This window comes from Petromyzon marinus, chromosome 59 (assembly GCF_048934315.1).
Source record: "Petromyzon marinus isolate PM22_M1 ecotype Great Lakes invasive population chromosome 59, UKy_Petmar_22M1.pri1.0, whole genome shotgun sequence".
Lineage (NCBI taxonomy): Eukaryota > Metazoa > Chordata > Hyperoartia > Petromyzontiformes > Petromyzontidae > Petromyzon > Petromyzon marinus.
Window position 1 is genome coordinate 2,580,241 of NC_133725.1, and position 14,618 is coordinate 2,594,858.

General features: G+C 48.0%; 1 protein-coding gene across 2 annotated transcripts in view; it reads right to left on the minus strand.

Annotated features, from left to right (window-relative positions):
* The window catches only part of PPP1R10 (protein phosphatase 1 regulatory subunit 10), a 38,585-nt gene extending 24,806 nt beyond the window's left edge, over positions 1–13,779 (minus strand). The window contains exon 1 of one of the 2 annotated variants that reach the window (XM_032976476.2): positions 13,335–13,779. Coding sequence is in view for 1 of the 2 variants with exons in the window: in XM_076053002.1 (XP_075909117.1) it covers positions 9,836–9,927 (92 nt within the window). In the remaining variant the exon portion in view is untranslated. Of the gene's footprint in view, positions 1–9,835 lie in introns of both variants that reach the window. The other variant, XM_076053002.1, reaches the window with a different exon arrangement.
* Between the last annotated feature and the right edge of the window lie 839 nt (positions 13,780–14,618).

Sequence of the window (14,618 nt, forward strand, 5' to 3'; positions counted from 1 at the left end):
GAAGTGGCTTATCATGTGGAAATTTAAAGCAGCCAAATACTCTAAATGCACACATTTAAGGTTAGATCGCATAAATAGAAATGTGTCGCTAAACCTGCCACCACCCAACACAGCAAATTAGTCATTGCCTGTCATCTATATTTACACGATCTAACCCAAATAACCTTTATTATGGGTATTGGTCGCTTCAGTCTACGTGTTAAACTCTAAATGCATGTTTCCAAATGTGGAGAGAAAATCCGGAGGACCCAGAGAAATATCCACGTGACCACAGGGAGAGACACTCAAACTCCAAACAGCAGGCGTCAGGGTCAGGATCGAACCGACGACCTCCTGTATATTGAGGTAGTTAACATCCCCTAGCCACCGTGCAATTGGTGACGGCCAAATAGCCCCCAGTGGAGTAACCCCCTGGAAAGAAAAAAGCCTTCGGACTGGGTTGAATTCGTCCGTGTGTTACTCACAGAGCCAGCCAAAACTCCTGCGTTGTGAGGTAGAAGCATCCGTCCGTACCAATTGTGTTGACACTCGTTATCTTCAAAGTTTAGTTACGACCACAGAGGCGAGACCAGATAACACTGTTAGGACAAGTGCTGTTAGCGAGCACCTATTAAAGTTGGGGCACAAGGCGGTGGGAGTGGATGGAGTGCTTCAGGCGGCCTTTTGTCTCCCCCAGTGCTGGCGTTTATGGAACGCTCGGGGTATTTATTTAAGGCTAAGCCGACCTAGGAGGCCCAGGAGCGGTTCAGATGTTCGTCGCCGATGTTGGCTTTTAGTCAGAATCAAGCTAAGATTTGCCTAAGTCCTAGCATGGTGTGCCACTACTCTCCCACACAGAGAGATCCTCCGCCCCCAACAGCTGTACGGATTGAAGTGGATTTTAGCACACACCTCTCCCACGCACTTATCAACGTTTTGTCCGAGCATTTGGCTCCCAGAACCGTTAGCGAGCACCTATTAAGGATGGAATAAAGTACAGGGTGCGGGCGTGGGGGGAAGTTCAACACTCATTTACGCAAAGGGGCCGATGGAGTGGGCAGCACCACATAGTCCAGCCACCTTTGTCTCCCAAGCGGTGTTTTTCACGCCATGTTACAATGAACTCTGTCACAAGCGATGTCACTACAACAGCGCTTGCGTCACACGCCAGACGCAATCCGAGGGAATTTGTACGTGTTACATGACATGCTGGGAGGTCACGGGACGGGTCGAGATTTTCTTCACCACAAGGCGTGTTTGTGTGTAACCTATGCGTTACACACAGACACACGCGCACACACACCCACAAACATATGCACTTTCATAAAAACGTGTACACAAGCACACATGTATACACGGTTATACACTCAAGACGTGTACACACGTCCACAAAAACCTCCCGTATAGCCTTCAACAAACTGTTGGGGCAAGTGCTGTTAGCGAGTAGCATCTATGAAGGCCGGCACGGCAAACGAGGGGAAGGGTGGCCAGCACCACGCCCGAACGCCTTTGTCTCGCCAGTGGCGATGTTTACACACCGTAACAGGTACTCAATTGAGGCCGAGTAGACCTGGGGGAGGCTCAGGACCGATTCAGATAATCGTCACCGGTGTTGGCCGTGAGCGGGAATCCAACTCGGGTCTGTGCTGGGTTTGTAGCGCAGTGCGCAAACCGCTACACTGCCGCTCCCCACTTGTTACACACAGACACGCACCTACACACACACAGACACGCACGCGCACACATACACTAGCAGACGCTCCCCTATACCAACACCCGCGCCATTCTCCACTGTCGGTGACTTCACCACGGTGCCTGTGCCAGGCCAGGTGCACTTTAAGGCCCCGTGAAGTGTCGAAGGCTCGCCGACAGGTCACGGAACAGACCTAGCAGGCGCCAAGGGGTTGGCTAACAGATGACCTGTAGATGCACCAGCTGTACCCCCCCCCCCACCCTACTGTGCCAACTTGTTTCATTTTATCTGCCCGGCGCTCCGCTCGTTGTTGTGAGCGTTGCTCCTCTGCCGTCAGTTGTTGTTGGGAGGGCGACTGCCTCCAACTCCCAAAATAAGCTCGTGCTCGAGACAGACACACAAGCAAACATATGCGCTCTCGTAAAAACGTGTAGACACGCACACGTATACACAATTATTCACTCAAGACGTGTACACACAAAGACCCCCCCCACCCCCGTATAGCCTTAACAGACTGTCGGGGCAAGTGTTGTAAGCGAGCACCTCCGACGGCCGGCACTGCACACGAGGGGGTGGGTGGCCAGCACCACGCCCGACCGCCTTTGTCTCCCCGGTGGTGATGTTTACACACCGCACCAGGTACTCGTGTTTAGGCCGAGTCGACCTAGGGGAGGCCAAGGACCGGTTCTGATAACCGTCACCTGGTGTTGGCCGTGAGCGGGTATCGAACTCCGGTCGCCGGGTTCACAGCGTGTACACACGTGCACACACGCAAACAAAGTGTTTGGAAGGCCCTAGCCAAGCCATTCCATGAGGAATCAATTGGATATTGGGTCGGCCACTAACCCATGATTAGGAAAGCAGACAGCGGTGGCTAGAGCACACAAATCAACCATGCACTTATACACACACACCACACTATACATCACAATACACTCCACATCACTAACGCATTTATACACAGCACTGCACTCGTACCATTCACAGCTACCCCAACTTGTATACATGACACACCACCATATCATACACCACTGCACAGGCTGGTCCAGGTGCCCTGTGACCCCCATTTAATTCGCTAAAACTTATTATTAAAAATATTTAAGGTTTATTTTAAACAGAGACGAATAAGCATATTCTTTTTTGGGGTCAATTATTGGGGGGGGGGGGGGGTCACAAGACATCTGGGCCACCATGTACACCATATTGTATCATACACACACACCACTGCATTTCTCACCCATACATTATTCACACCACTGCACTAAACACCACGTGTTACACACGCATACACCACACTAGTCGTGCTGTAGTGCGACTGTAGCTTGGTGCAAGACAGTAAGAAATTCACCGATCACACGCAAAGCCACTTAAGCTCCCGCACCGTGTACTGGAGTGCACATTGAGGTTCCAACTTTGGCAGACCTTTACACTCCTCGTGAGACCAAAGGGGTCAGCACCACGGCAGATTGATGTCCGTCTCTCAACCAAGTGGCGATGTTTACGACACACCGAGCGCACCGGGAACTCATTTGAGGCCGAGTCGACCAGGGGAAAGGCCCTAGCAGCGGATCGGATATCCATCACCGGTTGCTGGCGGTGGCCGCGGGCAGGAATCCAACTTGTGTGGCCGGGTTCACAGACGCGGCGCACTAACCGCTAAAAACACCACCGCCGCTCCCTCGATCGGAACACCGTGTTTTTACTGGAGGAATCCGATGAAGCTCTCTTGCACAGATGTCCTCACGATGAGAGAAGTGACAATTTACCACCGCCAGTACACAGGTGACAAAGCCCAGGCTCATTGAAGAGTTTTGGAGCGGCTAAAACTCGGGATTGGAATCCCGGCTCCCATCAGTGGCTCGAACCTCAGACAGCCACCGACACGCATCGTTAAGCGCCTCCGATTTGGCACGGTTGGCTACATACGGTGCGAAAGAGGTTTAACAGACATACTGCCCATAGACTAACACTACCCAGAGACTCAACACTGCCCATAGACTAACACTGCCCATAGACTAACACTGCCCATAGACTCAACACTACCCATAGACTCAACACTACCCATAGACTCAACACTGCCCATAGACTCAACACTGCCCATAGACTAACACTGCCCATAGACTAACACTACCCAGAGACTCAACACTGCCCATAGACTAACACTGCCCATAGACTAACACTGCCCATAGACTAACACTGCCCATAGACTAACACTGCCCATAGACTCAACACTACCCATAGACTCAACACTGCCCATAGACTCAACACTGCCCATAGACTAACACTGCCCATAGACTAACACTGCCCATAGACTAACACTGCCCATAGACTCAACACTACCCATAGACTCAACACTGCCCATAGACTAACACTACCCATAGACTAACACTGCCCATAGACTAACACTGCCCATAGACTAACACTACCCATAGACTAACACTGCCCATAGACTAACACTGGCCATAGACTAACACTGCCCATAGACTAACACTGCCCATAGACTAACACTACCCATAGACTAACACTGCCCATAGACTCAACACTACCCATAGACTAACACTGCCCATAGACTCAACACTACCCATAGACTAACACTGCCCATAGACTCAACACTGCCCATAGACTAACACTGCCCATAGACTCAACACTGCCCATAGACTAAACACTGGCCATAGACTCAACACTGCCCATAGCATACTCAACACTGCCCATCGCATACTCAACACTGCCCATAGACCAGCACTGCCCATAGACTCAACACTGCACCTTCGATTAGCACGGTTGGCTACGAACGGCGCGAAATAAGTTCAACTTACATACGCACATACACTCGGTTAAGCTGCGGTACAATGTACCGGGAAAATTAGCATACCTGTTAACCCATTGTCAGTGCCCTACCTTATTACACACCAATTCAGACCTTATTGATCACCCCATGCCCCTTGTAAATCTCAACGTTCATCTTACAAAGTCCCACCACAAGGAAGAAACACAAATACAATGTTTTTTTGCCCGTATGTAAACGTCTGTACGCCGTATGGACCTGAAAACTCAATTTCCCTGGACAAAAATATGGTTAAACCGTATGGGTTGACAGGTAGGCGTAGCTACACAACACAACCGCGAACAAACCGAGCGATTAAAAGACTCGCGTGGCTAAAGTGTTCTTCCAGCGGGGCTAAACGATTAACATTACATATTGAGAGACGGCTTTAAACGTCTGACAATACCACAGTTCGATTCCGAGTCGGAATTCCGCGATTTAAACCTGTAGTCTTAAATGCAGCAGTCTCAACCCCCCACCTGCTTTCTGTACCGCCATTGAGGGACAACCTACATGAAATAGCCCACTACAGTCAGTGGGTCCTCCCTCCCCCCACGCTAATCAATTTCACCTGTATGTTGTGGTTATTATTGAACATCTATCCAACTTTCAATGTCGTTTCTTCATCCAGGAAAGCCCTCGCCACGTCTCAACACTGCTTTCCAGGAGGGTCCTGCCAAACTTGATTTTTTTTGTTATCTGGTAAGGTCTGCTGAGCTGTGCGGTAAATCTCTTCTTTCAGACGCGACCTGGCTCTCACAAATGATAGCTCAACGAAGTAGACATCATCACGTGGAAATGTCTAGCAGCCAAATACTCTGAAAGCGCGTGTTGCAAAATGCAGAGGGCAAAAATGTGGAGGGTGGAAAGACCGGAGGGACCCGGAGAAAATCCACGCGGCCACAGGGATAGAGGGAGACACGCAAACTCCAAATATACAGCAGCAGGCGTCAGGGTCTGGGCTCGAAGCCACGACCTCCTGTACACCGGGCGAGGGAGGTAACATCTCCTAGCCACCGCGGCGGCCACAAATGCCACATTGTGGCCGTTTGCTAACATTAATTTGAGCAAAATTTGCGCGTTTTAAGAAAAAAATCAGTTCGGGGAGAAATGCCACCCACACGCACAGCAGCGCACGTTAAACCCGTTTGCTGTACTGCCATCTACTGGCCAACTCGCAGATGACAGTACCAGCCCGAGCCTGTCCAAAGGCGTGGACTTTCACCCCACTACATTCACTGTAATATCGATATCAGAATCGGAATATTTATTTATATTGGTGGAATCCGATTACCTATTCTCTTTTTCATTGAATGAAGCCCTTACATCTGGCAGTGACTTGACGCGTTTCTAAAAATTACTTTTGTTGTGTTTTGACATTCGTGTAGCATTAACCTAACTGTACGATAATAGTATATATCCCGATATCATCATACACATGGCCGGGGATAATCACACAATCGCATTCAAACGTCTCTCACGGTATGCAGCACACGAGTGACCTGAAGTCTACTTAACGAGTCGCGGCTCGGTGATGCTTTTCCTGGGTAAAAACAAGCCAAACAATTCGTTTAGTTTTCACTTAAAAACAATGGCAAGTCGCCGGCCTGTGCATGCAACACCACATTCCTACCGCCACGCAGCGAAACACACTTAAACAATTTCCTCTCACAGGAGTTGTTGACCTCATGTCCTCAAAGGTCATCATGAACCACTCGGTTTTAAACTACATCTTTTGTTTCATTTGACCAGGTAAGAGCCCTACCGAGCAATAATTTTTTCTTACACGTATATAAAAAGCGACGTGGACACAAATGATAGCTCACTCAACCAAGTGGCTCATCGTCATCACGTGTAAATTAATAGCTGCTGGCAAACACGTGATGTTGATTCTAAACGTGGAGGGGAACAAACCAGAGGACCCGGACAAAATTTCACGCGACCACGTGGTGAGAGACACCGCAAACTCCCAATATACAGCAGCAGCAGGCGTCAGGGTCGGGATCAAACCCACGACCTCCTGTGCACCAGGCGAGGTAGTTAACATCTCCTAGCCACCGTGATGATGATGAGAGACACCGCAAACTCCAAATATATAGCAGCAGGCGGCAGGGTCGGGATCGAACCCACGACCTCCTGTGCACCACGCGAGGTAGTCAACATCTCCTGGCCACCCCAGCGCACAGTGTTCTATCAAATAAATCGTTCCAGTACCCGAGTCTCTGTGCGATCACAATTTACTGGAGCGGAGTGACGAGTTAAGGAGAGAAAAAGACGCAAATTAGGGGTTGGACAGAATGCGGCACTCTCAAAATGTCCACGTTTCTATGGCATGCGCTCGGAACTCCACATGGGGCTCATCACGCATAGGCGCATTGAACGCAGTACATTATGTATTGTACTGCTCAAGCCCGAACACGTAACATTACGTAACGCGGTATATACACCGCAGAATAAACTTATATAAACGCCAATTTATGTACATATTAAAAATTTACACGGTAATGTATTACACTAAACACGATCCTACATTTGGTCACGATCAATGCGACTGAAACTATACATCGACATGGCTTCCTTTCCTTCTGCCAAATCCCACATTATAATACAATTCGTGTATTTACGGACCAACGTACATTAAACATTCTGGATGCATAGTTTCATTAACATACGGTGTCATAAGCACCAACTGTCGTACTGTAATCCTATGCGCAGCGTAGTACACCGTAAACTCTGTACTTGTACCCTGTCCATTCGGGTTAGCTGTGGTAAGAGCGCGAATCCCAAGGCCACCAATTAAAATCCCGGTCTGGGTTTCAACCCAACCCACAATCGCAACCGTCAGGCTTGGTAAAACTGGTACCACTTTGTGGGGAGGCAACAGTGGTCGCTCCTACGCGGTCGACTCGCCCCCACCATGTCATCATCGTCGTCGTCATCATCATCATCATCCACGAGTCGTCTTCCATTCCGAGGTGGGCATATGTACGCCAATTATCTTCACCCCGGCCATGTGAATGTGGAATTTCCACCCGTTGGTTATCAGTCACCGCCCACGCTCGCGCCCCCCATTGACCACTTGAACAACAGCTAGGGACGTGCACCGAGGAGAAGCGGCGATGAACTCGGGACTTGCGTGCAGGCAAAGCAGCGCTCGCTATGGGCCGGGCTCGTTAATGTCGCGCCGATCGGTGAGGCCGGCGGAAGCCTTGGACGAGGTTCCTTCATCCAGCAGTGGAACCGACCACGACCGAAGACGCTGCCCCCTGCTCGTACAACAACGTGGCGTGGGTCACGTTCGGCGGTGCGGCAACAACGATAAATCCAGTGTTGCGCCGTACTTGCCGCGGACACGCGTGGTGAAGTATGGTCACAACAGCCCCCCCCCCCCCCGCCGCGAGAGACACGGCGATATTCTTCATCCACTAGTGGATGAACAAGGGCCGTCGTGAGTGTCGGGATAGCCAGGAAACTATTTAACAAAAATGTTTACTTTACACACCGATTGTGCTGTACGAGTAACGAATTGGCACGTTGTGTTTACGCGACACAAACCTTACTATAATTGCCTGTGGCGGGTGGTGGCGGGTTTCACGACACATTCATAAATTGACTTAAAACTTTCGTGACTGCAGGAATTCATATTCCTGGTTCTTTCGATGAAGTCACGTAAATAGAAAACAAAAAAAATCTTAAACAGTTTTGAAATAAAATATCATACAAAAATTAAAATTACAAAACTTAAAATTTTTACAAAATTAGATTTTTTGTTTTCTATTTAAGTGACTTTACCGAAAGAACCAAGAATATGGGCAGTCATATTTACGCTATGTACAACCCCCCCCAAAAACCCTATATGAATAATACTGGTCGCTAAAGCCCTGCTACGTGTCAAACATACTAATATTACACATATTTGCGTGTGATACTGCAGGAGAAAAGTGTTTTGCCCGTATTGAAACGGCTGTACGCCGTATGGACCAGAAATCTCAATGTCCCTTTGCAAGAATACGGGGTAAACCGTGATGGCTTGGCACGGTATGATTTAAGAATACGCTGTTCTAATTAACGTGCAAACCCAAGTACTGTAAAGTACTCCGGTTTAATATTATGCACGTTCTAATTCAAACGTAACCTACATTATACTACAATCGTCAGATGGAGCCGATTATAAACGTACCGATAATAATGTACGTGATGAAACCTCGATTCAATAGGACGGTTACCGGAAGTTGCAACATTCCAAATTTCGTATCAATTCTCTGAGCAATCGCCAGAGGGCAGTGAAGTACAACTCTTGGTGAACAGTAACCGTGGTTTGGCCATCAACGTAATCTATGACCCCGTCCACCACATTCACCCACAGCGCACAGACCAAAGCTAGTCAACAAAAACAAAGATCCCCCGTGTAGCCCTAACAGACTGTTGGGGCAAGTGCTGTTAGCGAGCACGACTAAGATCCCCCGTGTAGCCTTAACAGACTGTTGGGGCAAGTGCTGTTAGCGAGCAGCACCTACGAAGGCACACGAGGTGGTGGGTGACCAGCATCACGCCCGGCCGCCTTTGTCTCCCTGCCCACCACCCCCCCCCCCCTAGTGGCGATGTTTACACACCGCACAGGGTACTCGTTTGAGGCCGAGTCGACCTAGGGGGAGGCCCAGGGACCGGTTCAGATAATCGTCACCGGCGCTGGTGGCCGTGAGCGGGAATCGAACTCGGGCCGTCGGGGTTCGTAACGCAGCGTAGCGCTAACCGCTGCACCACCGCTCCCCACAGTAAACACGCACACACACGTGTGTAATGACATTCAGAACCTACAATCAAATCGAACGGGTTCTCGCCACAACACGCAGGGACCAGCAGCTGCTGATCGCAGCAGAGGGCAGAAGTAGCGAAATCAAATTATTGCACTGCACTTCTATGCTCCTTTGGCACCAACCCGCACCGAGACCCAACCGTGGCGGGAAGGCAAAATGACCATACTTCACTCCCGTCAACGTGGGCTTTGCTGCATTGCGGGGAGCGGCAACAGCAATCATTGTTGCCTCCGATGGCAATACCAGCGACTCGTCAACTGCACGGCCAACCGAATTTCAATTTAAAAAATAAGATATATATGCGTCCGTAGTATACTTAGTACACGGTGATTGAGCAAACGTCTAAAACGCCGTGGTGTACACACATTACGTTTAAATAAGCGCGGTGTGATTTAAAGTCGATGTGTTTTTGGTTTAACGCGCGCCAACGCGCCACTCTGCGCGTTTAGCGTTACGCTACAAACATTTAACCTACGTTAATTTACAGCACTTTAAACCAACAACAATAATGATGTAACATACATGAACAAGCCTTGCCAATCCACTGCTGGATGCAGAAGACACGGGGGGGGTGTGGTGCCTCCGAGGGGGTCGTTGAAGGCGGGCGGGAGCATAGCGCGGTACGGTACAACGGGCTAGTGCTGCACTTCTGGGCTCTCTGCTGTTCCACCCTTTCCGAAGCAGCCTTCAGCACCTGGTTATGCATGGCTTTTGGTGGTCTTCCATCCAATGCGCACAACTTTTCATACCTAAATCCTGTCGAGGCAAGATTAATCTCGGAAACAAAAATACGAAAAAAAAAGCGCGTCGAAGACGTATCAAACGCACGAGTCAATAATACCGACCCATTAAATATCGATCATTTGTAAACGCATCCCAAAAATGCGCGTTCGATTCAACGTCACCGCCGCTGTACTTACTAAGGGCTACACGTTGGTGTACAGCGAGAGGGCAATTTCAGCAATTGCGTTGTTGGACTGCGCTTATATGCCCCACGATCAATCCAGCAGTGGAGTGACACAGCTAAAACAGGTAACTCCGTAGTCATATAAAATACCGATACCAAACAACTACAGTCTGATTGTTGATACAAACACAAGCATTTACAATACAACAGGATGACACAAACAGGTACATACGTAAACGATAGTCATGCAACCACAACGCAGCAGTGTTACTATGCCAAGCCAGAAACAAATACAAGCCCCTAATACACACACACACTTTCAACATCCAGCTTATAATACACGACTCATCTCGCCGAATCTCCTGGAGCTTTTATAAAGCGCTGTGCAATAATTAAATGTTAAGTAACGTATATATATGATCGGGGTATGGTGAAAGTGAACATGCAATCGTGTCCCCCAACGCAGGTTAAGACCGGTTCGTATACGCTGCTGCTGCCTATACATTCCCACATAACGCCACTTGGCCATCATTTTTGGCCAGGCCACTACTGAAAACGAGCCATACAGCTCAGTGGGAAGCCATACCCGGGTCAAACTATAGTTTTGATGTCTCGACCTACGACTCGGAACACGGTCCCCTTATCAAAGGCGTACACATCCTAGGATGGAGCTTTAAAACACAACTCAAGCCCACGAGGACAACACAAAGCTGGCTTCTCAAAACGGTGGTTTGAAATGTCTGAAAGTTGGCCAATTGACAAAATGATTGCGCGAGTAAACACCTTGGCTAGTTACAACACAACTCTTAACACGAGACTGCCTCTAACACGAGAATGGGTCTAACTGGGGTTAGTGGCTATTATAAACCAGTCTATCGACCCCGAAGGCCATGCTTAAGACCTATTAAGGCCCGGTCTACTTTCGGCTTAAGTGTCGGTGATGATGAACCGGTGTATATCGTCACCGAGTGCCAAGTATTATAAACCGGTGTGCATATAGAACAAGTGTTAAATACTTAACACTTGGTTGATACTCTTAAGGGATTTTAAGTTTCCTAAAAACAACCAAATGCCACAAAATGGCCTGGGTCTAACCCATTGTCCGAAAAGTTTGACATTGTAAACGAGTCGACACATAGCCCAAGCTTCAATCGGTAAGCATAATACTAAAGTTGGGCCTAGTGTGTAGCTTGGAGGGTTGGCCATGAATAAACCCAGTATCTACACAGAAAGGTCATACTTTAAGACAAACTGGGTCGACTCCTATACGAGCTGGACTGGCAATTATAACTTAAGCTGGGTCTATACTGTAAATGTGGTGCCTTGTGCAAAATAAACCCACTTAAGAGAACCACTTGTGAAATACAGGGCGTCTTTATAAGCTGGAGTGTGGACAACTATAAGTCGTTAAGTTCCAAGACTCTCGGCTGGGTCCACTATACTCTTACAGTACTGTCTTAAACATCCATCCTTGCCTGGGATTGAGTTTGTTGGAAGCTGGAATGTTGTCGACACGAACTCAATACTCAAGCTTTAAGACGCCCCCACCCCCATCATAACGAAAACTACACTGCCGAGACCGCTAGGTGGTCCAGATGAATCACAAAGTCGTGTCGCTGTCATAGGCTATATAAAACGTTGTTGTTCATGACCCAATCTCTCTTACCTCCAACACGCAGATCTCTCTGGGGGGGGAAGAGAGAGGCTTAAAGCTTTGTACGCCTAAGGGCGCTCATTTTGAGCGTAAAAATGAGAATATTTATTAAAGAAATCGCAACACAATAGCACACACACGCAGTCACCCTAACGTGGATTCGCTTGCCTGCGAACCACTAACGGCGCCTACTACTCGGGGAGAATTCGTGGCCAAACGCACCGCCGATTGCGCCAAGACTCATCCAGAATAATTTCTTTTCTAAATCTTCACCCAGGTGAGCCTTTTCCGAGGGTAAAATTATCCGTTCTCCCTTCACAAATCAATGTCAATCCACGTCGTGTTTACGAACTCACCAAACCCCCCCCCCGTCCCCATCACCCCCTACCGGTCGCTAAAATTACTTTGGCGATGGCTTGCCACAACGGATGACCTTCGCCATCTCATGGACGGGAACCTGTTGTGGCAGGCACGGCCTCCGCCACTCTTCCAAGTTCCTCGACAAAGATCGGTTTGGGTGGGGGTTGGAGTCTCTTCCCACGCGCAAATGTAGCTAAAAAACGCTTCCCCCGGTTTTACAAATTCCCAAGTTACGTACAATCTTTAATTTTTTTTAGGCCAAGCTAACACTCCACTGCTAGATGACAATACAGTACAAACAATATAGGTGGCATATGCCCGGCATACGTTTATCTAAAACACGCAGTACAGCCAAACATTGAACGCAACACTGCGCACGAAAGCCTTGGAAACTCCATGGCAAGGGCTGTGGGGCACCCTCATATCGCTAAAGGAACTTATGTTAATAAAGCACTGTCCAACTTACTGCCACATTTCTCCCCCACCAAATGGCTTAACGATGCTACCATAGTTCACTTTTAACGCGCCGTATAAATTGAAACGGTGGTTTAATGTCCAACTTGCCACCAACCACCACGCAAATTGTGGAGAAAATGCCACCTAACAAAAAAATCTTAAAAGCTGGAAATATCCCACGGCTATTATTGGGGTGCGGGGGGGTGGGGAGACCCCCCCTCCCCCGCTTCTACAAAATCACTAGATACGGGATTCAATTTTTTAAAATGTTTAAATTTATCGAAATTTAAATAAAGCTCATTAATAATCCAAAAATTGCCAACTCCACTCAGGCCACTGACGCAAGAGCCAGGCTTGGTGACGTCACCGCCCGAGCTGCGGGGTTTCCCGCGGCCCCTGCAGCCACCACCCAACGAAGGCCGCCGCCATTTTCTTCAACGCAGCGTTGATTAAAAAATTTTGTTCTAAATTTTTAAAAAAACTGCCTCGAGTTTTTTCCCTCCTCTCTCAAAATCTTTCGACTTAAAAAAATCGCAGCCTAATTTTTTAACCCCGTCTCACAGGCACACGTCGCGTTTTATTGCCCCAACGCGGTGTGCTGTGAGCTCATCTCAACAAAAATAAAATCGGCTCTTCGCACTTACTATTAGTTTTTGATCCGGACACCCCAAAAAGCTTTAAAGAGCTCGTTAATGTTACAGAAAATCTTTTCGTTGGAAGTAGGTTGTTTTTGAAGCTGCCTGTGTAAACATTTGTTTTAAACGAAATAGTTCGAATATCTAGGTTTCTTCATCGGTGTTTGTTGGAGAGGCCCGCTTTAAGGTCAATGGCCGATGCAATAGAGTCTTCTTCTCGGCATTAAATGTTCCTCGAGTCCACTGAGCGGCAGAACAGCGTAACCTGGAAGAGAAGGAGCCCAAAATAAATACACTTGCGGGGAAAAAAAATAAACGTTTTTACGAAACATTACTTGCGTTCTTTGTTACATTTTTTTGTTTAAACCAAAAATCTTTAAACGCGGAGACGACGTCTTGCTTCCTCACGTACCTGCGCCCGCTCTCCAACTGACGCGATCGCGTAACGCCTACCCCTTATATTGCCAGGAAGTCACGTGCCCTCATTAGCATATTATTAACACATTGTCTAAAACGTAAAAACACTTTTTTTTGTAATATATATTTTTTTCTCATGGAAATGTGAGCGCAGAGGCGTGAAAAGGGAGCGTAAGTAAAATTATCCTCGCCAGATATATTTTTTTTAAACGCGAAGTAATTTTTTTGTTTTTAACGCGTCGCCAAAGCGTGGGGGATGTGATCACGTGGTAGCCGCGCTAACCAATCGAGTGAAGCCACGGGCGCCAAAGCGATCACGCGCGTGGGTGCGTGTCCGTGGCAGGCGAATTCTACCGCTTCCGGAAGATTCTTCCGACATGAGAATAAAACAACGAAACTTCAGCGCGTCATCTGGAAGAGGTAGAACAGCCGCCCTAAATTGATAAAATGAAACGCAACTTCCCCTTCTGGAAGATTCTCCCCACACAACCCTCTTGTGGAATCGAAAAGTCTATAAATCGAGGCGTAGTAATCGATTCCTCAACCGGATTATAAGACGCACCGAAGAATAAGATGGCATCGATTCCCCACCGGTCCTCCCCTCCTTAGTGGAATCGAAAAGACCACGACCCTAGACATAGTAATCGATGCGTAATAATCGATTCCTCAACCGGATTATAAGACGCAACTCCGAAGCTGTGCCCGCTACCAATGGTTGTACAAGTTTAACACGTAGTAGTAAGATAGTAGTAAGCAGTAGTAAGTTAGTAGTCAGTAGTAGCAAGTAATAGTAAGTAGTAGTAGTAAGTTGTAATAAGTAGTAGTCAGTAGTAGTAAGTAGTAGTAAGTTGTAGTAGGCAGTCAGTAGTAGTAAGT